Source organism: Eulemur rufifrons, chromosome 3 (assembly GCF_041146395.1).
Source record: "Eulemur rufifrons isolate Redbay chromosome 3, OSU_ERuf_1, whole genome shotgun sequence".
NCBI classification, from domain to species: domain Eukaryota; kingdom Metazoa; phylum Chordata; class Mammalia; order Primates; family Lemuridae; genus Eulemur; species Eulemur rufifrons.
Genome location: NC_090985.1, coordinates 24,464,879 through 24,488,059, shown reverse-complemented (window position 1 = coordinate 24,488,059; position 23,181 = coordinate 24,464,879). Strand labels below are relative to the sequence as shown.

General features: G+C 52.4%; 2 protein-coding genes across 2 annotated transcripts in view; both read left to right on the top strand.

Moving 5' to 3' along the window:
• SPATC1 (spermatogenesis and centriole associated 1) overlaps positions 1 to 18,840 on the top strand; it is a 28,826-nt gene extending 9,986 nt beyond the window's left edge. Inside the window, exons 2-6 of the mRNA XM_069465875.1 lie at positions 8,254 to 8,482; positions 8,543 to 8,865; positions 8,964 to 9,482; positions 9,590 to 9,729; positions 18,511 to 18,840. Of these exons, the coding sequence (XP_069321976.1) occupies positions 8,254 to 8,482; positions 8,543 to 8,865; positions 8,964 to 9,482; positions 9,590 to 9,729; positions 18,511 to 18,840 (1,541 nt within the window). The remainder of the gene's footprint in view (positions 1 to 8,253; positions 8,483 to 8,542; positions 8,866 to 8,963; positions 9,483 to 9,589; positions 9,730 to 18,510) is intronic.
• A 2,227-nt stretch (positions 18,841 to 21,067) lies between these two features.
• LOC138381357 (sphingomyelin phosphodiesterase 5-like) lies at positions 21,068 to 23,169 on the top strand. Its single transcript, XM_069465588.1, has 7 exons — positions 21,068 to 21,895; positions 21,991 to 22,063; positions 22,315 to 22,452; positions 22,511 to 22,615; positions 22,722 to 22,785; positions 22,868 to 23,003; positions 23,077 to 23,169. Exons 1-7 carry the CDS (start codon positions 21,068 to 21,070, stop codon positions 23,167 to 23,169), a joined length of 1,437 nt encoding a protein of 478 aa, XP_069321689.1.
• The last annotated feature ends 12 nt before the right edge of the window (positions 23,170 to 23,181 follow it).

Genomic DNA, 23,181 nt, shown 5'->3' with positions numbered 1-23,181 from the left:
CAGTTATGTTGTTATTTATTTATTTATTTATTTATTTTTGAGACAGAGTCTCACTCTGTTGCCCAGGCTGGAGTGTTGGAGCCACACCTGACCTTGACTGGAGATTTTAATCCATTAAAAGAGGCCAGATGAGGTGATTCACACCTGTAATCCCAGCACTATGGGAGCCTGAGGCGAGAGTGGTGCTTGAGGCCGGGAGTTCAAGATCAGCCTGAGCACAAGCAAGACCCTATCTCTACAAAAAAATATGATAAATTGCCAGGCATGGTGGTGTGCAGATATAGTCCTGGCTTCTCAGGAGGCTGAGGTGGGGAAATTGCTTGAGCCCAAGAGTTCAAGGTTGCAGTGAGCTGTGATGACACCACTGCACTCTAGCCCAGATGACAGGGAAAAACCTTGTCTCAAAAAAAAAAAGTAGAAAGAAAAGAAGTTCCTGTTAAGGAAGGACTTATTTCCGCCACTTTGCTGTTTGTCTTCTGCATGTCTTATAGTTTTGTTGTTGTTGCTTTTCCTCAATTTTTCCTTTACTGTCTTCTGTGTTTCATTAATTTTTTTTTAGTGTACAATTTTGATTCCTTCTCATGTCTTCTTCTGTATATATTTTTAGTTATTTTCTTGGTTACTTTACAACAGCCTAGTTGAGCTAAAAGCAACTTAACTTTAATAGTATGTAAAATATACACACAGCATACAAATAATATGTAGCGCCCCTTGGTGGTATTATTTTTTTTTAAGACAGGGTCTTGCTGTTATCCAGGCTAGAGTACAGTGGTGTCATCGTAGCTTACTGCAACCTCAAACTCCTGGGCTCAGGGGATCCTCCTGCCTCAGCCTCCTAAGTAGCTGAGACTACAGGTGCGCACCATGACACCCAGATAATTTTTGTACTTTTTGTAGAGATGGGGTCTCACTATGTTGCTCATCAGGCTGGTTTCGAACTCCTGGACTCAAACAATCCTCCTGCCTTGGCTTCCCAAAGTGCTGGGACTACAGGTGTGAACCACAGCCCAGCCCTTTTGGGTTCTTATTGTCCCAAGTTACATCTTTATACATTATGTGTCTACTAGCATAGATTTATAATCATTTTATATATTTGTCTTCTAAATCATATAGGAAAAATGAGAGTTACAAACCAGAAATACAATAATACTGGTTTTTACATTTGTGTATGTAGTTACTTTTACTAGTGTTCTAATTTCTTCACATGGCTTCTGGTTACTGTCTAGTTTCCTTTCATTTCAGCCTGAAGGACTCCCTTTAGCATTTTTTGTGGGAAGGTCTACTGGCAATAAATTCCCTCAGCTTTTGTTTATCTGAAAATGTCTTAATTTCTTCTTCATCTTTGAAGGATAGTTGTGTGGGATATTTAATTCTTGTTTGATAGTTTTTTTCCTTCAGCACGTCAAATATATCAAGCCACTGCCTTCTGGCCTTCATAGTTTCTGATAAAAAAAAAAAAAAACAACTTGCTGTTAATCTTATAGAGCAGTGGTCCCCAACCTTTTTGCCACCAGGGACCAGTTTCATGGAAGACAATTTTTCCACAGATGGGGGTGGGAGGTGGAGCTTAGGGCAGGAGGCAGAACTGAGGGGTAGGCAGAGGTCTGCTGCCCGGTTCCCAACAGACTACTGTACCAGTCCATGGCCTGGGGTTTGGGGACCACAGTTACAGAGGATCTCTTGTGCATCATAAGTCACTTCTCTCTTACTGCTTTCAAGATACTCTCTGTCTTTCAACAGTTTGATTACAATGTGTCTCAGTGCAGATCTGTTTGAGTTTATTCTACTTGTAGTTCATTGACTTTCTTTGTACATATGTACAATCATGTCTTTCATCAAATTTGGAAAGTTTTCAGACATTATTTCTTCAAATTTTTTTCCTGCTCTTTTCTTTCTCCTGTCCTTCTAGGATTCCTATTATGTGTACGTTGGTGTGCTTGATGGTGTCCCACAGGTCCCTTAGGATCTGTTCATAATCCTTTCTATTCTTGAGACTGGTTAATCTAAATGGCCTTAGTTTCAGGTTTGCTGATTCTTTCTTCTGTGTGCTCAAATCTCCTTTTGAATCCCTACAGTAAATTTTTTCATTTTAGTTGTATTTTTTAGCACCAGAATTTCTTTTTGGTTTCTTTTAATAATTTCTATCTCTTAATTGATATTCTCTATTTGGTGAGATATTGTTCTCCTAGTTTCCTTTAGGTCTTTGTCCATGGTTTCCTTTAGCTCTCTGAGCATATTTAAGACAGTTGTAAAGTCTTTGTCTGATAAGTCCAATATATGTGCTCCTCAGGAAGAGTATCAATTAATTTGTTTCTGTAAATGGGCCATTCTTTCTTTTTTCTTTGAATGCTTTCTAATTTTTTGAAAACTGGACACTTTAAATATTATAATGTAGTGACTCTAGAAATAAGATTCTCCCCAAGGTTTGTTGCTGCTCATTGTGGGTTGTACTTATTTGGTAGTTTAATGACTTTTCTAAACTGTTTTTTTGTTAAGATTTTATTTATTTATTTATTTATTTTTTGTCGATATTGCTCCCTCTGGCACCAGCAAGCCACACCAGGAATGCAGACCAGTGTCCCTATGGCCAACACTGATTTGAAGAGTGGGAGATAGTAAGTGTCTATGAAGATGGTGACTTCCATGTATCAGGTGTGTGGATAGGGACTTCCAGGAACACATACAACAAAGAATACAGCCTTCACAAAAGTTCAGAAAAGTCACTAAACAAAAAAGCAGCAGCAACAAACCTTTGGGAGGAGGGAGAATCTGATTTGCAGAGTTACCAAACTATAATATTTTAAATGAAGAGTTTTCAACAAAGAGCAAAAAATTATAAGGCATACAATGAAACAAGAAAAGTTAAAATACCACAGTGGTTTCTTACCAAAATTTAGCAGCGTCTTTCTTCATTAAGCATTCCCCTAGTTACTGTAAGTTTTTCATTAGATTCTAGAGATCCAAAAAAGCTTATTCTGACTGTTTTTGCCAGCTTAATCATGGCTTTGGTAGAGGGGTGGTATTTTGGAGCTTCCTATTCCTCCATTTTCAGTTATATCCTATCTGGTTAGTCTTGAGTCCAAAGAGAAAGACAGTTTCACTGCACATGGCCTCACTCCATGGGCAGTGAAAGTGGGTGTGGCTGGCCCTGCAGGCTGGTGTAGGAGATGTACACTGTCCTTGGTGACTCTAGGGTCTCTGGTGCCCCTGTCTGGGGTCTGGTTTCATGCTAATGTTGGCTTTTCTCAGTCCATAGTAAAGTAGGTTGGAAATTACCACCAGCAGAAGCACAGGGACTTGGGAGAGGTAACCACATCACTGATCAGCATTGGCAGGCTGGTCCCATTTGGAAAGGAAGGAAGGAAAAGAGGAGGAGTCCTGATGGGGAGGTGGTCCTGGGGGAGCTCTGCTCCACCTTAAAGAGCTGAGGTTGAGTTTGTGTAGACATGATGCAGTCAAGCCACTTGGACTTGAAAACCCCTTACTTTCCAGGGTCTGTTCTTTACTTCTCTTGATCTGAACATCCCCCCAACTTCCCCTGCAGCTAGACTTCTGTTTATAGGGCTCTTCCCAGTTGGCCACAAGGGCCCAGAGTCAGCCTTGGGGAGGCAGCCAGGGGAGACAGGTGGGTACCTGGGAAAGGGCATGTCGTCCAGGGCATGGTAGAGGATGGGCAGCCCAAGTGTCATAAAGAGGGCTGGGGCATGCCATGGGCCTCCCATGACATGCAACTGAAGGAGGCTCAGTTCCCTCCACATGGGTTTGGTTGTGTCTGGGGCATCCCTTCAGGTCTGAGTGCCACCGCTGACCAGTCCTGCCCTCAGGAACCTGGCTTTGTTTGCTGGGTGTGAACAGAGCTATGAGGCCCCTGCTGGTCTCAGGATGAAACCAGGTAGAAATGCATTCTCTTTTTTTTGGGAAAATACATTTTTCTTTATAAAGTTTGTTTTGGCAGGGCACGGTGGCTCACGCCTGTAATCCTAGCACTCTGGGAGGCCGAGGCGGGTGGATCGCTCGAGGTCAGGAGTTCAAGACCAGCCTGAACAAGAGTGAGACCCCGTCTCTACTAAAAATAGAAAGAAATTATATGGACAACTAAAATATATATATATACAAAAAATTAGCCGGGCATGGTGGCGCATGCCTGTAGTCCTAGCTACTCGGGAGGCTGAGGCAGTAGGATCGCTTAAGCCCAGGAGTTTGAGGTTGCTGTGAGCTAGACTGACGCCACGGCACTCACTCTAGCCCGGGCAACAGAGTGAGACTCTGTCTCAAAAAAAAAAAAAAAAAAAGTTTGTTTTTTAAAATACATACTCTATGAGGTACAGTGGCTCACACCTGTTATCCCAGCATTTTGGGAGGCTGAGGCATGCAGATCACTTTAGGCCAGGTGTTTGAGACCAGCCTGAACAACATAGCAAGACCCCAACTCTATAAAAAATAAGAAAAATTAGCTGGGCATGGTGGCACCTGCCTGTAGTCCTAGCTACTCAGGAGGCTGAGACAGGAGGATCACTTGAACTCAGGAAATCAAGGCTGCAGTGAGCTATGATCACACCACTGCACTCAAGATAACAGAGGAAAAGTGACTCCCAATGCTAGGAGCCATCTGAAATCCAAGTTGGTCCTTGGCTTCATGCAAGAAAGAATTCAGGAGCCAACAGTACAAAGTGAAAGCAAGATTTATTCAGAAACTATAGAAAGTCCACTCCACAGACAGAGAAGAGGCAGGTTCCCCCTGCAGAAGAGAACCAGCCCCCTAGTTCCTGTTTTCTTTCTATTTGAGCAACGGGCTAAACAAGGGGAGGATATTCGTATAAGGGGCAGGTGGTGTTCCTCCACCATCTTGGTTCTAACTGGTTGGAACTTGCCTTGCCTCCGTCCTGTTTTTATCAGGGCAATTTTAAACTTTGTCTTAAGACTTCCTGACTCAGGTACTGCTGCAGCAGTGACCAAAGCAATGCCCAGGGCATCCCCTGCAGCAATGCTGCACCCAAAGCAGTACCTGCCAGTTCCCTGTCTCACAGCCTGGACAATAGAGGAAGACCCTGTCTCGAAAAAAAAAAAAAATGCATACTCATATTGTGAAAATTTTGGAAAGTATATGGAAATAATAAAGAAGAAAAAAAATCAACTCTATATTCACATACAACCCTCCCCCGGAGAGGACATCACCAGACACATCAGGAGTAGTTATTCACCTATTTTCCAAACAGAATGGAGACTGTAAATCTCAGTTTTAAATTCATATTTCTGTTTAATATTATAACATTAATACTTACTATAAACATTTTCATTGTGTTTTTATATTTTCTTTGCAAACAGCACTTTAAGTGATTTCACATTAAGGTACATTTGAACATTTCATGGTTTGCTGGATGATTTTTTTGGTGGTGGGTTGTACCAGTTCTTACCATTAACAGACAAACAGGATGGATCTTTCTGAAGACTGGCATCTTCCCCCTGCCCTCCACAAGCTCTAGGGGTCTGGACACCCTCTCCTGCCCCAGGCCCACCTGTCCTCCCCCCATCAATTCTGTCTTGCTATTCCTGTCTATGATCTGAACTTGGCCTTCCCTGGAGCCCATGATCCCACTACTGGCGCCCCTCAGCCCTCACCCAAATACAGTCATTGCTGCCCACTTTCTTCTCAGGCTGCCCTCATTTCGCCAGGAACAGCATCCAGCTCACTGCAGCCCAGCCACCTGCTCCGTGTGCACAGTCAAGTTAGACATTAGCCTGACTCCGTAGTTACATCACCATATCCCTGCGCCCTGTTCCTTCTACGCTGGATCTGGGTACAGCTTCTACTCCAGCACCTCCTGGGAGTCCCTGTGTGTTTTGCTTTATATATTTTGCTTTATGTACTTCCTGTGAATTGCAACTTTTGTGGTCATAAAGTTATCTTCTTTGTCCTGTTTGATGGTTTTGCCTGGAATACAACTTGGTCAAAGCGCAAACTGAACCATGTTCTTCTGGAGAGATGGCCGAGGTTGCCCAGCACTCCTCTGCCTCACAGCCCTGATGGGCCAGTCACTCCACCACAGTTATCTTCCCAGAGCAGGCACCAAGGTGAAACCTCTGTTCTGTCTTCTTGCTTTGCCTGCTACTCCAACCAATAGGGCCACAGGTGTTCCCTGGGCTGCCCTGGCCATTCAGAGACAATGAGCAGTGACTGTCCTCTCCTGCCATCCTAAAAATGCCACCCAAGTGGTCCTTTCCACATCACCCAGACCCTAGGCTCTCCCAGAGGAAACAGAGGCCAAGAGGACAGACATCCACATGCCAATCTCCATCCTGCTCTGCAACACTCCTGTCCATCCCTCTGTCCTCCCACCAGGCTTCAGCTTCTCTCTCCACAGGCTGCCTCCCTGTGGCCCACAAGCTCTATCATCTCTTGGATACCAAAACAAAGCAAGAAATAAAAGAAAGAAGCATTGATTAGCTTATGCAATCTAATGGTTTATTTGTTTGGAAAACAAAACTTAGAACTTAAAAGGCAATTAAAGCAGCAAAACATCTTGCCACACATTGTGCAGTGTTAGCATTGGCAGAGATTGAAGTGACAAGCCCAGGGGAGTGTCAGGACACTCCTGAAGGATCCTAAAGAAGGGAGATTTGGCAGTATGCATCAAGAACCTCTAAAATGTCCATTTCCAGGAAAAAATCAATAATAAAGATTTACACAATAGGGTTGTTTGTCACTGGGAACATTGGAATCTATTTAAATGCTCAACAATTGGAATAGCTCAGTAAACAATGGTATATCCATGGACAGAAATCTCTGCAGCCGCAACAAACACTGTTTTCAAAGAATGAGGATGCTGGGTGAGGCCGTGCGTGAGTCCAATAAGAAGAGGCAAAGTACCAAAAAGACAGATCTATGTGGCCACCACCAGTTTGTGCACAGCCTGTGAATAAGGAATGAATTTTACATTTTTAAATGGTGGAAAGAAAATCAAAAGAAGAATACTGTGTTGTGACACATGAGAAGTACATGAAATTCAAAAACTCGTGTCCAGAAATAAAGTTTTATTGACACCACGTCCTCCACTCCACTCACCTCCACCTCCATTATCAGTGTCTGCCATCTTGCTACAATGCAGACTTGAGTGGCTGCGACAGAGACCACATATGGCCGGCAAAGCTGACAATATCTACCACCTGACCCTTCACAGAAGACACCTGCCAACTCCTGGTCTATATAAATATGTAGAGGAAGTCTCTAAGGCAACGGGCTTTTCAAGAGTGACTAGGCATGGGACGACTGTAGTTTTTCATCCTTTTTTACTTTTCTGTATTTCCATTCTTTCCCTATAATGAGGAGGTACTGCTTTTACAACAACGGCAACAAAAGTGGAAATTTTCAATTAAATTGCATATTCACAAAAACTGTCCCTGCACTCCCCCTTCCACCAGCAGCTGTTCCTCCAAGGGGCTTCTCCACCGAACGTGGTCACTGAAGGGAACACTCCTCCAGGACGCAGAGAACAGGCCGCCATGGCCCCAGGCAGGGCTCCAGGAGTATAAAGCATAAGTTTGGGCCTCTCCGCGTGCGTGGCTTGGTCTGACCTGCCCTCTTGCACCGGCACTTCCCCCTCTGGTGGCCACATGGAGCACTGCAGGGCAAGGACCACGCACGGGTGCTGGGTGGAGAGGGGCTCTGACTGCTGTGGCCCTGACCCCTTGAGGGGCCCCCAGCCTGGAGAGGCTTATCTGTCCCGCAAGGATGGTGGTCAGGAGGCTGGGGCCTCCTCCTTCCCACCAGAGAATAGACAGGCCAACTTGGCAACCTGGGGATCCAGCGGCTGTGAGACCCTATTCTCTTGGGTGGGGGTGAGCTGCTCGGTGCAGGGGGCACAACTGAGGGGAGAGTCGAGGAATGTCCCTGTGTGGCTCAGGGGCAGGTGGTCAGAGAGGGAAGACTGAGAGGACTGACCAGAGAGTCAGGGCCAGAGATGAGGCCTTTGGTGGGGGGCTGGGGGGAGGGTAGGAAGGCAGGCCCACATCCAGGGTCCTCTGAGCCCAGCAAATAGTGTCCTCTCCTCACCCCACAGACTGCCCTGGAGGCAGAGAGGTCACCACCCCAGCCCACCTAGGAAGTGAGAATCAGAGGTCAGGTGAGACCAGTTGCTCATCAGAGGCAGACGGACACCTTGGCCAGGCTCTGCCACCACGGGACAGCCCATGACTGTGCCCCATGGTCCTGGAGGGGCTCATCTGGGGTCTCAGTGCTTTCTCTGTGTCCCCCAGGTGTCTTCCTGCCCCCGTCCCCAGCAGCAGCAAACGAACCAGTCCTGGAAGAAGTGGGGATTGTGGCCTTGGCACCTCTGGCCGAAATGCTGAGCAACCCGCAGCCCGGCCCCACGGCAGGCTCCCTCGTGACCCCCCTGGTGGGCCCACTCAACACCCTGCTCTCCGGCCCCGTGCCCATGCCACAGAGCAGCCCCCTCACTAGCCTCCTGGCCAGCCCCCTGGCTGTGCCCACCGGGGGCACCCTGGCCAGCTCCCTGGGCCTGCCCTCAACTGGGCCCCTGAGCAGCCCCCTGACCGGCCCCCTGGCCAACTCCCTGGGCCTGCCCTCGACTGGGCCCCTGACTCCCAGCAGTGCCCTGGGAGGCCCCGTGGCCGTCTCTAAGAGCAGCCCCCTGATGGCCTCCGTGGCAGGCCCAGTGGCCGTCTCTCTGAGCAGCCCCCTGCTCAGCTCCACAGCTGCCCCTCTAGGCGTCTCACAGAACCTTATGGCCAACCCCATGAACAACCTGGTGCTGTCGGAGGCCCCGAGGGTGCGGCTGGCAGAGACACTCCGCGGGTGCCCCTCGGGGCCCCATGTAGCCTGCATGGTGCCTGCTGCCACCTCCAAAGGTAACAGGTGTGGGGAGGCGGGCACAGAGTGCCAGGGTGGTCCCCTCCCCCTTCGCTCTAATCCCCCTGGTCTCATTTCTGCCCCTCCCAATTACCAGCCCCACTCTCCACTGAGAACCCCCGGCCAGCCCAGGACCCAGAGCCCCTCAGCATGACGTTTGTGGGCACACCCCTGCAGACTTCCACCCCCGTGGGCACCATGGGCGCACCTGGCCCCCCAACGGCCTTCTCCTACAGCACTGCGGATGCCCGGGTCCATTCCAGCTACCCCCAGGGACAAATGGTCCCTGCCTCTGTCCCCACCACTACCACCTCCCCCACTGTCACCGTGCTTGCCTCAGCCCCCAACCTCCCCTCCCAAGTTGCCACCAGCTGCACCCCCTTGAGCACACCCCACATGGCCCGGACGCAGCACTCCCCCACCCAGACCCCGCCCACCCACCACTCTCCTCCACGCAACCCCGGCTCCCCGCCTCGCACCTCATCCTCCCCGGCTTCGGCTTCGGTCAACAATGCCCGGAGTCCACGCACCACAGAACCCTCTCGGAAAAGCGTCATGGAGTTGGATCGGAAGCTGACCCACCGCAAGATCAGCAAGTTCCCCGAAAGTGCCCGAGGTTAGTGACCCGCAGAGGCTCAGCAGGAGCCTGGGGACCACCCAGGCCATCTCCCCTGCCACCCCCTCCACTGGCAGCTCAGCTGAAAGACCCTTTGCTGTCCCCAGAGTCAAAGCAGCTGGCCTGGGAGAGGCTGGTAGGGGAGATCGCCTTCCAGCTGGACCGCAGGATCCTGTCCAGCATCTTCCCAGAGCGTGTGCGCCTCTACGGCTTCACCGTCTCCAACATTCCAGAGAAGATCATCCAGGTATGTGGCTGTGTGTCTCCCACACAGCGCCAGAGGGGCCTGCAGGGATGGGGGCATGCTGGCTCATGAGGGACCCTTTAGGGGCGATGGACTCCAGGCAGGCCCAACGTGCCAGAATCCAAGGGGTCAGAGGAAGCACAGTGCTCAGCGCACACAGCCAGCAAGAGCTTCAGGGAGACAGCCTCCTCAGAGCACAGCCAGGCAGCTCTCCCTCTGGGCCACCAGGGTGGCCTCCAACAATGGCTCCCAGGGGTGCTCTACCCTGTGCTGTCCGTGTTCTCCAGGGTCCCTGGGGGAGCCTCTGAGCAGTGGTATGCCTGGTTACTGGGGACCCCAAACCCCAGGCTCATTCCCACGCATTCCCAGGATGTCATCCACTCAGCCTCCTCCATGGACGGGTGTGGAGGACGACACCTCTATGAATATGTTGAAATGCGTGTCTCTGTGCCACTGTGTGTGGCAGGCTGTAGAAGACACTGAGGAGGGATCCAGGCTGGGCATTTGGGTGGTCTGCAGTGAGTGCCAGGCCCTCTCCTTCCTGGCCACCACAGGGTGGGACCACCGTATCCCTACATATTCATCACTTGGGCTTCTCTCCTTTTTTTGTTATAAATACACGTTTGGTGGGCAGGGGCAACAAAGGCAGAGAGACAGTGCTGTACACAGCTGGTATAGGTTTGGAGGCTGAATGCTGCACAGAGAGAGAGACAAACACAGACGGTCCACCCAGCAGGGCAAGCCAGGCAGCATTCTGGGGCCTATAATGCTTGTTTGGTGGGTAAGAGCCAGCAGGTCTGGTCCAGGGCTGGAGGGGCCCAGGCACCTTAGAGGCTCCCTGGTCCCAGGTTCTGGATGGTGTCGGTGGTGGCACCTGGGCTCAGCTCACATCACTGAGGGCCTTGCAGGCAAACTCGGGCAGTACAAAGGCTCCCTACATCTGTTCCACCTGCTTCCGTGTCAGCTGTTGCACAGGCTCCTGGAAGTTGATGTTCAGGTTTTTGTTGCACAGCACGAAACTGCTGGGGTAGGTGGGGATGGTGCAGGAGGAGTAGCCCACCATGGAAAAGAGCCACTTGCAGAACTGCCGCATCTCCTTAATGAGGTCGAGGAGAGCCACTGGCATGCACCCTGCCACCCTCCTTGAGGGCCGTCTTCATGAGCTGGTGATAGGATTCCTTGAAGAGGCTTTCAGTGGGGCCCATGGGGCTTGAGGAGTCAGTGCTGATAACATTGAAGGCATCCTGGTTCTGTTTCACGAACCCATGTGTAGGGGGTCAGCTTTGAGCTAGAGTAGCCACTGGGCATGCCCAGCAGGAACTTCTTAGAGGCTTGAATGACATCCTCCTCAGTTTCCCACTGGACCATGGACTCCATGGCAGGTGCTTCACCTCTCGCATAATGCCCTGTCACTGCCTGCAATAATCAGCACCTTTGTGGGCTGAGGTGGCTGCAGAAAGGCAGGTTGGCATCACCTCTGGTAGGAGAACTTGTCCTCCTCCATGCACTGGGTGACACCATCCAGCACTGGGATGTCGTAGTAGGTCTTACTACCGAAGACGGGGATATTCTAGCACCGTGAGCACTAGTGGGGGAGCAGCTGCTCTGCCTACAGCGACAAGGCCTGGCTGGGCCACAGGCTGCCAGTCTCCTCTCATCTCATTGAACTAGCCCTCTGAGGTGGGCAGGCAGGTGCAGGGCACAGATCCCCACTCCAGCTTCTCTTGGGAAAACAGCCCTACTGACTTCCCGGCTGCTTTTTCTCTCAGGCTGTCTTTGTGGATTAGAGACAGACCTTCTGTGTGGAGTCTGGGCAGGAACAACTTTGGGTTAAATGGGTTGATTTGGGGTCCAGGTTTCAGCTTGCCTTTTCCTTTGGTTAGGTTTTAATGTGGTCAAAACTATCAACCTTTTTCCTTATTGTTTGTACTTTTCATGTCTTATTTAAGAAATCTTTCCCTCTCAGAAAGTCCAGAAAGTATTCTATATTTTCCGTATTCTAAGTTATTCTATATTTTCTTCTAAGGGTTTAAAGTTTCTTTTTCACGTTTTTCTTTGACTCATGTAAATGACCACTGTGGATGGTGTAAGATGGCCTTCTCCCGAGCATGGACAGCCCCTTGCCTAGCGCCAGAGGCCCCAGAACACAGAGGGTCTGCAGGATTAGGGTGACCTTGTGGAGTTTGTTGTGATAAGTCCCCTTACAGGCCTATGTACGTGAGGGCTTCTTCACAGCCTCCCCCGACTCCATGTTTTTAGAGTTTGCCATAAGTGACTCCATTTTCATACCAGCAACTTTCACACATTTCCCCCTTTTGATCAAGATCTTTCTCTGAAAGCATTGCTGATATATTTGTTTTTCCCAGAGATAGGGTCTTTCTCTATTATTCAGGGGGTGCAGTGGCACGATCATAGCTCATTGTGTAACCTCCAACTCCTGGGCTCAAGCAATCCTCCCACCTCAGCCTCCTTCTGAGTATCTGAGACTCAGGCCTGTACCACCACGCCCAGCTAATCTTTTTATGTTTTGTAGAGACGGGGTCTCACTATGTTGCCCAGGCTGGTCTTGAACTCCTGGCCTCCCAAAGTGCTGGGATTACAGATGTGAGCCACTGTACTCAGGCTAAACAATGATTTTAAAGTCAGATTTGGTTGTCCCTCAGTGCCAAGATGGATCTGTTCTGGTTGGTCTGGTCCCATGTAGGGAGGAAATGGCTAACAATTATAGTCAATGGCAAAACCTTTTTAGCCATATTTGAGCAACAGGGGGGCCAAAGAAGCTCTCAGGCTTAGTCTGCCTAGATTTCATTGTTAAGATTAATTTTTTCTGTTTCATTGGTGTTGGCCATCATCTCACAATGCTAGGCCAGCATTACTTTGTACTTTTGCAGAAATTTGACAGGCAATGAGGACAAAGTTTTAATAGCATAACACTGAGTAAAACTAACAGTAATATGACAACCCCAGTTTGCACAATAGTTTTGAGCCATGACGGAAGGCCCAAAGGTAACCAACTAAACAAATCAAATGACCATGGGGAGCTGGGTAAGCACTGTTGTAGCCATGTGGCCTATTTTCTTATTTCATGTAAATGGTTCTCAACTTCCCTAGACAAATTCATTCAGGAACAGCATCTGGCATCAGCAATAGCACAGATACCACTTTGTTCAGCAAACAGCTAATCAGGGGCAATGGTGTTATCTAAGACTACCCTGGCAAGAGAAGTTAATGAGTGCTATTGTGTAGCAATGTCCTTTGCAGTAGAGTCTCTGAGAATTCCTAGAGTAAAGGAATTGGTGCTTAGTTTTGGGTTGAGAAAATTGTAAGACACCTTGTATCAGTCCGCATCTAAGTGTCATCCACTTTCTGAAATTACATTATTCAAAATATTTTACTTGGGGTTTTACCAGTTGTAACATTCTGAACATAAAGTTCAGAAACTATATGACCTTGGTAGCTAAAAGTTTTAATACGTGTACACTATCTTCCTGATATGCTGCCTACCAGGGAGAATGGCGGAGAAGGTCACCACACTGCAGTAGAGATGATTGCTGAGGGAAGTAAACATCCTGTACGTTGGCCTTTAGAGTTTGTGAAAAGTAAGAGGAGCTTTCAGTGAATCTTGAGCGGGACCGTCCAGGTATATTGTTGGCCTTCCCAAGAGAAGGAAAAAAGGTATGGGCTGGCTTGGTTGACCAGGATACTGAAGAACGCACTGCACAGAGCAGTAACCGGAGCACGTGCTCCTGGCTGGAATCAGGGTGAGCAAGGATGGGGCTGGGATGCCCAGTGGGGGTGCAGCAACATTGTCTGCCGTTTGAGGGCCTTAAACAAATCTCCACTCATAGGCATCAGGTTCTTCACAGGCAAGATTGGGTTGTTACAAAGGCTGGTACATGAGATAATGAGCCTTTGCCTTCTACTCTTCAATGATGGCTTTAATGCCCAATAGAGCTTGTTCTCTTAAAGAGTACTGGTTAATCCTGGGCAGAAGTTTCGATGGGTCAAACTGAATCTTAATAGGGGCTGCACTATAAATCCTACCTACATATATTGATAATTTTGTCCATTAAGATATACATATTTAGTAAGATAGAAGGAATAAGAGCTAGTGTTCAGTGGCAGGGTGACTATGGTTAACAATAATTTATTCTGCATTTTGAAATAACTAAAAGAATGGAATTGGAATGTTCCCCCACAAAGAAATGGTAAATGTTTGAGGTGATGGATATCCCAATTACCCTGATTTGACCATTATACATACTTGTATCAAAATACCATATGTACCCCATAAATATGTACAACTATTATGTATCCATAAAAATTAAAAAGAAAAATAATAAAAGAAAAATAAAGAGATAGTATTTGACCCAGTAGAAGGAAGTGAGTTAGGCATTTTTTATCTGAATGAGGAACACTATAGTAAACAAGGGGATTAGGAGAGACAGGGGCTCTGGAGTCAGCCAGTTTGACCTGATTTACCAAAGTCCAAAATATTTCTCCCTTTCAGGAGAAAGAAATTCCTACGTGATATGTTTCCAAAAAATCTTGGCCAAGAAGGTGGGTTGGGGCAGAGTTACTAAGTAAAGAGTAGTGGGTGTCCTGTAAAGGACCAAGGTGGAAAAGGATACGTAGGGACAGAAAGACATTTGGGGGCCGTGTGAGACCCCACTATTGAACTTCAGTATCACTCCAAGGCAGCTTAGGGGTTGGTGGGGTTGGCTCCAGCGTCAACGAGGACCTTATTCCCAGTCAGAAGGGTGGTTTCCCTTCCCAAGATGACTTGAGGGAAGGGTGGGGAAGTGGCCCTGTAATTCCACAGAGCCCCATCTCTGGCAAATGTGTACCTAGAGGTTCCTGAGGGAGAGGTTGGGCCTTCTTTCACTTATCACAATCTCTCTTCCATTGTCCAGGCTTTTTGCAGTAATGGCAGAGACCAGAAGGATTTTGTTTGGGGGCCTCTGTCTGTTGGAGCTAGAGATTGAGGATTTGGGTAGTTTTCTATGTATCAGTATCCTCCAGAGTACAGGCTAGCTGAGTAGCCAAATTTACTAAATCCAGAGTGGACATAGTTTCCCATTCCATGCAGCTTCTTTTAACAAGTTGGGAAAGTTCTCAAGAGAGGCCATTCACAAACATAAAATTGAAGGCTACTCAAGTAGAGTGGGCATCCACTGGAAGTCCAGGATTTTCCTGAAAGACAACCTAGAGTTGGCCGTAATAATTATGACCTGGCTCATTAGGTTCTTGGGTGCGACCTTGGATCTTGTTCCAATCTAGCCTCAGGAAAGGCTGTGGCAATGGCCTTATGAAGGAGTCTAGCTAAATTACAAGATTCTTTCCAATACTGGGGTATTTGTTTTTCTAAGTGTTGGTCAGGGTGAGTCCATTCAGTTTTGGCCATCCAGTTGGACCTGGGCTTCACTGACAATCATGTGACCCCACTAGTTTAGATCAGAGAAGTAAGGCTGATAAGACTGGATTACTATGTTGAATTCATCAGCCAATCAGGGAAGGTATTCAAGTTGCTTTTGGAAATTTCTTGGCAATGACTCAGTTCAGCCTTAGTCCAAGGAACACCAGAGACTCAGGGTTTATCTGTGTCATCAGAGGATTTTATTTAAACAGGAAGGTTTTAAGGAGTTCCAGCTGAGGAGTAGCTACCAAGGAGTCTGGGGAGAGAGGGAGCTCAGCCCGAGAAGAGTGAGAAGAAGATGGGGTGGTAGGAGGGGAGGGGAAGGCTCCAGAGGGGGAGAAGACCTTTACATCCTCTTTAAATTGTGTATGTGTTGCAGCTGCCTTTGCGATGGTATTTGCGGTGAAACAATTGTTGAGTCCTGGATGTGTTTTAAACCTCAAGTTTCCAACTGAAATATGTATCCCTTTCAGCCTGTTTAACCCTATAGCCACGCTCTTCTAGTTTAGTCCTAAGAAAACAATCTTGGAGAGTTTGATCCCCATCACGGCCACTTAACTCACCAAAATCTTTAATTGGATATGCACGTCAGCCAAAAATGAAACCAGAAAGAAACTCACCAGAAGGACTATGTCCTTCTCTAAAGGTCTTATAAAAGGAGATCCCAAATAAAGTTAGAGAACTCAACCAAAGGGAGGGAGTTCAGACCTAAGAGGTGATTTACCATCCAGGGATGATGACTTGTGGAGGTTGAGAGCATGTGGGCTCCCGTGGGTACCATCGCATGGTTCCAGGGGTTGCCAATCTGGAAAATGCTTATCTTCTTTGGGTCCTAGTTCTAACACCAGATGATGTCAATCTACAAAGAAACTCAGAAAGACAAGCTCTCCATAACACATGAGTTTATTTGGGAATAGCAGAGGATTGCAATCAGAGTATGCAGGCTACAATGGATTACAGGCATATCCAGGGGGATCGGGGCAGAGGGGAAACTTTTAAAGACAGAAAGAAGCCTATGAAAAGCTGTTTTGAAACAAAGTCACAGAGCACAGAAGCTCACTGCAGTGTGCCTAGTTTGTTGGCGGAGACAGCCATCGTTAGACGAGTGTCCTTGAGCAAGCTGTATACCTGGAACACTGCAACCTTCAGGAAGTTCTCGCGCTAAGTCCTGTTTCAGGCCTGTGTGCGTGAGGGCTTCTTCACGGCCTCCCAACTCCCTCTTACTGGTTTGACATAAGTTGACTCCTTTTTTGTAGTGGCAACTTTCACAGGGGCTTTTGGCTGTCTTTTTATTGATTTCTAACCCACTTGCCCTGTGTTCAGAGAACACTGATCTTGTGACATGTGCTGCCATTCCCTTACAGAGTGTGTGGCTGGCGTTGTAGGTGCTCCAGGGTGGAAAGTGGGATGGTGAGCACATGCGCTTGTCTTGGAAGAATGCACATGTGTGGTTACACCTTCTCTCCTCCACATCCCGTCCAACGCTAGGTCCTCCTGAGCCCCGCTAAATGTTCTTCCCATCCACTCACTTCTCTCATCCTCCACTCCTGCCTGTGGTTCACATGCCGTCCCCGCTTCCCTAGGGAAGAGCCAAGTGCACACCAGACAGGCACAGCCCCTGCCCTCGGGCAGCGCCTCCTCTGCTGGGGAGGCCTGCAATAAACCCTAGATAGAGGGGTCAGGAGGTGCTGTGTGCTGTAGGGGCAAGAGCATTTGAGGGAGAGGTGCTGAGAGACGGTGGCACAGCCTTGCAGCCTCCCCCCAGCCAGATCCTGGCTTCAAACTTCAACATCCTGGACGCCCCTGCCTTCTCTATTTCTTTAGTGGCAGCCAGAGTGATATTTCTGAAACACAATTCTGCTGCAGTATGAGGGGCCACTGACATTTCCCATGGTGGGGGTTCAGAGCCCATGTCCCCAGTGACCCAACAGGCACTGTGCTCAGTGTTCACTGGGGTCATTTCCTTTAATCCTCAAAACAACCATCAGATAGTGCTGTGATTTCCTCCACGTCACAGCAGGAAAACTGAGGCTCAGACCTCACATGGTAACACAAGCAGCCATCGAACCTGGTTGCTAGGGTGCCGCTGGCATCTCCCTGCTCAACCCTTGTGCTGGTTCTCTGCCTGGAAGACTTGGGGACACTGGCTGTCCCAGGTGCTGCCCAGCAACAAAGGCTCTGGGAGCACCTGCCAGAGGTCAGGGGTTACTCAGGCTGAGCCCAGTCCTGAGTCCAGCCTGTGCCTGGTGCTCTCTGCTCATACAAGCAGCCTGGGAGGTGTGGCCAAGGGAGTCTCCCAAGGAGGTGATGCCTGAACAGCCTGTCTGGGCCGAGTGGAGAAGAGTATTCCCAGCAGGCTGAGACTCAGCATGTCGGCACCAGAGCCAGATCGGGCTAACCCTAACCCTGCAGGTCGGCCCTGGCGCCAAGAGTGGGAGCAATGGGAAGTGCAGGAGGGGCTCAGGAGGGGAGAGCCCACCCGCCCCGACTTCAGACCATGGCCCTGTGGGTCTGTGCAGAGGGGGCACAGGGGCACCTGTAGCAGACAGGCTACAACATATTGGCAGGGCCCAGTGCAAAATGAAAACACAGGGAGCCTGTTCAAACGTATTAAGAACTTTGGGATGGGGACAGCAGAACATCAAGCTGAGCACAGGGCTTCATGTGACTGCCCAGGTGATGCGCCCAGGAGACAATAGCAGGGGGTGGTGAGGAGGGTCTGCCATCATGCGATGATCCAGGGTGCAGCCACTGCCTGGCTGGTGAGACAAGAGCAATGAGGAAGTGACTATATGCTGCTGATCCCCAGGTCCAGGCACGAGGAGGAAGAAAAGGCAGCTGCACAGGGCGTGCAGGCCAGGAGGTGCTGAGGATGGGAGGGGTCTCCAGAGGAGGTGGAGAGAGAACAGGGCAGGGAGCCAGGAGGAGGCCCAGGAAAGCCTGTGACTCCTGGCTGTAGCAGCCCTGGGGGTATTAGGAGTCCCCCAGCTGCCTCCGTCCTTCCTTCACTTCCAGACTCCCAGCCAGGCTCCCTGGCCTCAGCCCCTGGTGGCCTCAGCCCAGTCCCAAATCCCTGGTGGTGGATGGAGCAGGCGATGAGGATGGGGTGTGGTCTTCATCCCCTGTGGCTGAGGCCCCACTGGGGAGCTCTGGGGGCCACTGGCCCTGCCTGAGTCAGGCCTGGGGGACCTACCTCTCTGTCAGCTCTGCCCACTGGGCTCTCCTACCCTTGACCCTCAGGCCCCTCACAGGACCCCCTCCATGTCTACCCCTCTGAGCGTGATCCTCCCAACAACCTACCTCAGCATCATTTGTCCCTGTGCATGGGGTGTGGAGTGGAAGGGACCTGATGGCTGGTCTCCCCACAGGCCTCCCTGAACCCTAGTGACCACAAGCTGGATGAGGAGCTATGCCAGACACTCACACAGCGCTATGTGAGCATCATGAACAGGTTGCAGAGCCTGGGCTACAATGGCCGGGTGCACCCCGCACTGACCGAGCAGTTGGTGAATGCCTATGGCATCCTACGAGAGCGGCCTGAGCTGGCGGCGTCTGAGGGTGGCTCCTACACTGTGGATTTCCTGCAGCGTGTGCTGGTGGAGACTGTGCACCCCAGCATGCTCACTGATGCGCTGCTGCTGCTCTCCTGCCTCAACCAGCTGGCACACGACGACGGCAAGCCTATGTTCATCTGGTGACGCTGGCGCCCAGCGGCCCAGGCTCATTCTGCCCCGCACCCCTGTGCAGGGCCATTAAAACTTTCCATAGACGCTGGCCGCTGGGCCCGCGCCAGCACTCCTGGGTGGTACTGCCTCCCCTGGGGTGGCGCGCCAGACCCCTGCACTGGGCCCCTGCAGTCCTGCCTGCCTTGGATGTCCACACCCATCCCTGGGGCTCAGCACTGTCTGGCTGAAGGGGTTGGTCTGAAGGCCCTAGGCTCCCCTCACTTAGCAGGGAGCAGCAGGAGCTTCTGAAACTTGGAGCAGGAAGAGCAGGAATTGGGAAGGAGTGGAGAGGGCAGGGAAGGGCTGTGGCTCTGGTCAGCTGCACTTGTGAGGGACACTGAGCAGGGACCTCAGTGCAGAGCACAAGGCAGAAGTAGGAGGAAGCAAATATGTGGGTGTGGGAGTCCCTCCCTCCCTACTAGGCAGGGGCTGGGGCTGGGGCTGGGGGGTATCTTCTGGACCTTGAAGACAGAAGGGCATTAGAGGGAGTGCAGCTGCAGCTCACCCAAACCTGGGTGTGGGGCAGCTCAGGCACATGGCAGTCCTTTCCCAAGACACCCAAGGTTCAGGAAGAGATACCCACTCCACAGGGTCCTGGAGACCTGGGGTGGGGGCCTCAGAGCTGGCAAGGACAGAGCCCACCTGTCACGGGGGCTAAAGGCACAGGCAGGACGGGGGAGCAGATGAAACGGGGCAGGGAGGGATCCTGGGAGGGAACCTGTGGATGGAGATGGAAGGGCCTGTGGACAGTGCAGGAAACTGAGGGGTTCTGGCCAGGGCAGGCTGTCCCTGGGGAGGGAGTGCCTGAGGGGGAGAGACAGGCAATGTGGGACAGTCCAGAGTGGTCTCTGGCCCACAGGTAGAAATGGAGAGCCTGCCTGAGAGAAGGCAAGAAAGCACTGGCTGCAATGGGAGGACAGGGGATAAGGATCCCCCTTAGAGAGGGTCCCAGAGCACCAGTGCTTGCTAGCCAGAGAGGATGGCAGGAGGGACCAGAGGAGCCACAGGGTTTGGGTTCAAACGGGAATCTCATCAGCCAGCAGCAAGGAGTCCAAAAAGCTGGGAGCTTTGTTCCAGGGTGCCCTTCAGAATGTCCAGGCCCAGGGCTGGCTGCCTCTTTGGCCTCCCTAGGCCTCAGGGGATCCAGCCCAATAGCTCTTGGGAAGGGCAGGGAAGGACTCTTGACCCGGAGGGCGACTCTAGGGCCAGCCTGGCCATGTGGGGCCCAGAAGCCCCTCCACCTCCCTGCCAGCCAGGGGGAAGGGCAGCCCTGACCCAATCCTCCAGGACTATGTAAAAGACACTTGTACTCAGCTGAGCAACAAGGGTCAGAGCCGGTAAGGCGCTGTTTCCAGCGAGCCTGGGGGGTCAGGCAGAGGCAGAAAGGGGTGTTTCTAAAGCAAGGGTGCTTCAGAAACGTGGGAGGTAAGCAGCGCCTGGGAGCTCCAGGCACCACTGTCCTGGGAACCAACGGAACAAGTGCCAGAAGGCTCCGCGAATGGGGGAGCTGGCTTCCAGGCTGCTCGCGCGCCGGCGCAGCGGCCGCGCAGGACAGGACCAACGGTCCCTTCCCCCCGGATTTGAAGCTCTCTGGGGTAGGGTCACAGGGCCGCCGCCAATGCGGCAGCCCTTTGGAGGACTTTGCTGGGCGCTGGGCCGGAGGCTGGTTAGGCGGCTCCTAGTCCGTCCTCTTTGAACGCAGCCGCCGGGAACTGCGGAGAGACTGGGCGGGGTAGACCCTGCAGTCTGGGCAGCCGAGTGCCCGGCCCATTCCATGCTGACTTGCGGGGGGGCGGGGGGAAGGTGGAGTGGGGGTAGTGGGGAGCCGGATGCAGAGCACACTGCTCTCCCCTCGCCAGCGCTGCGCTCGTTGGTACTCTAGAAGGGTCGCCTCCACCTATGGCTGGCTGCACCCGGGATCTCTGAGGTACCCCTGCGGCCTTCAGTGGTGGATGGGGCGGGGCAAAGAGAATCTGGGTGGGGCTATGAGGTCAGGGTCCCTTTTGCTTTTTCTTTTGTTCTTCCCAAGGGCCGCCGAAATCTCGAGTGAGGAGAGGGCAACTTACCTGAAGCACCCCAATCTGCCTACGCCTGAACCCCCAGGCTGGCTGGGAACAGCGCCTTACTGGAGCTGGCCCCTGTCGCTCCCCAGCTCGCGCTGACGCGCCTGGGCGCCCGCCTCTGAGAAACCCCGTGCGCCATGCAATCCCCGCCGGACTGGCCCCCGAAGCCCGACGCCCTGCGGCCCTCGCCCTTCCCGCACCCCCTGCTACACGCCCTCCACAGCCTGGGCCGCGTGCTGCTCTTCCCTGCCTACTGGGCCCTGGACCAGCTGCTGGGCTGCTGTGCACCAGCGACACGTGCAGCCCGCCTGGGGTGGCTGAGAGCGGCGGCGGGCGGCTGGGCGGCGCTGCTGCTGCTGCTGCTGGTCGGCCTGCCCCTAGCGCTGCCGGGCCTGCTGCTCTGGCTGCCGCTGCAGGCTTGGCGCCGCCCCTTCTGCTACCGGCCGGCTCCGCCCTGTTGGGTGCCGCCTGTGCCTTGGCGCCCGCCCGCCGAGCAGGTGCGCTGCTTCGTCTTCCTCTCCGCCAATCTGTGCCTGCTCCCTGACGGGCTGGCGCGCTTCAACAACCTGTCGCACAGCCAGCGGCGGGCCGAAGCCATTGGCGCCGCTCTGCTAGCGGGCCTGCGGTCCTCGCTCCACAGAGCTACGGACTGCAGTCAGCCGTGGCCCCGGGCGCAGCGCGGGGTGGTGGTGGCCGCAGTGCCCGCGGATCTGGACTTTGTGTGCCTGCAGGAGGTGTTCGATCTGCGCGCCGCTCGTCGCTTGGTGGGCCACCTGGCGTCAAATATGGGCCCGGTGCTGTACGACGTGGGTACGCTCGGCCTGCAGCCCGGGCCGCACCTCAAGCTGCTGGGCAGCGGGCTGCTGCTGGCCTCACGCTACCCGCTGCTGCGTGCCACCTTCCATTGCTTCCCCAACGCGCGTGGCGAGGACGCGCTGGCCTCCAAGGGACTACTGTCGGCACAGGTACTAGCTCACCGGCGAAGGCACGCCCTAGTTGGGGAGGGGCCAGGGTCCTGGGTGGAACGGGTAAGGGGAGCCGGGGCTGTCTGGTGTTGCAGGCGCAGCTGGGCCACCTGGACGGGCGCCGAATAGTGGGATTCCTGCACTGCACGCACTTGCATGCACCGCCTGGTAAGCCCTGTGGGTGGTGTCCTCGGAACTTAGCCAGGCGGCCCCGCCCCTCTCTCCATGGCAGCTTTGGGTCCCTATTCTACCCGCACCTCTACTCCTCACCTCCCACTGTCTGTTCACTGGCCCAGGCACCGGAATTTCTGAGAAGTGACTGGATAGGCTCACAGATCAGGAGCGGTAGGGTGGAGGGTGTCCAGGGTGCGGATCCCCACCCTGGGCTGATTTAGACTTCACACCCCTCCCCTCCGCAGAGGACGGGCCCTTGCGCTGTAAACAGCTGACGCTGCTGCTGGACTGGGCCGAGCAGTTTGAGGCCGAGAGCGGCCAGAGTGATGAAGTCGTGGCCTTCAGCGTGCTCTTGGGCGATCTAAACTTCGACAACTCGAAATGTGAGGAGAGGCTGGGCGAACGGGGCCAGGAGGTCTGGCCCCGCCCACCGAGCATGAGCTTCTCTCTCCGCAGACCATGAACAGGAGCGGCGGCACAAGCTCTTCAGCTGCTTCCAGGACCCCTGCCGGCAGGGGACCGGCCGGGAGCAGCCCTGGGCCCTGGGTACCACGCCTGGGGGTTGGGGGGTGGTGGGGAGGGGAGAGTGGACATGCAGAAGGCCTGTGAGCCGAATCTCTAGCTGACACGGCTCTCCCCTGGCCTCCCACAGGGACGATGCTGAGCACCCGCAAGCTCCACCACTCGGTGGCCAGCTCCCCCGAGATGCTGCGCAGGTGAGAGGCGACCTGGAGGCCAGGCACCGTACGCCCTCGGCCCAAGGGGTGCCCTGCCTTGGTGACACCGCCCCTCTCCCAGGGCCCTGGAGCAGGAGAAAGGGCGCCACCTATACCTAGCAAGCCCTCCCTTCGGAAGGAGCTGGACCAAATCCTGGCGGGGCCGACGTGTGGACTACATCACGTACCGGGGAGTGCCCGGGGGCCCGCTGAATCCAGTAAGTGCCACAGTTCAGGGCTGGGCCTGCAGGCGCTGGGATGACCCCCACCGAACCTGACTCCCGCCCCCAGGAAATGGAACAGGTGACATTCAGTACGGCCCTGGCGGGGCTCACGGACCACCTGGCCGTGAGCTTGCAGCTCCGAGTTTCGGTGGCCTCCTAATGCAGGCACACG

Bases quoted from the DNA above. Each gene is read 5' to 3' on its own strand.
- LOC138381357 (XM_069465588.1), top strand. From the start codon at position 21,068: ATGCAATCCCCGCCGGACTGGCCCCCGAAGCCCGACGCCCTGCGGCCC. The intron at 21,896-21,990 runs GTACTAGCTCAC...CTGGTGTTGCAG, and splicing joins AGGGACTACTGTCGGCACAG to GCGCAGCTGGGCCACCTGGA. The intron at 22,616-22,721 runs GTACCACGCCTG...GGCCTCCCACAG, and splicing joins GGAGCAGCCCTGGGCCCTGG to GGACGATGCTGAGCACCCGC.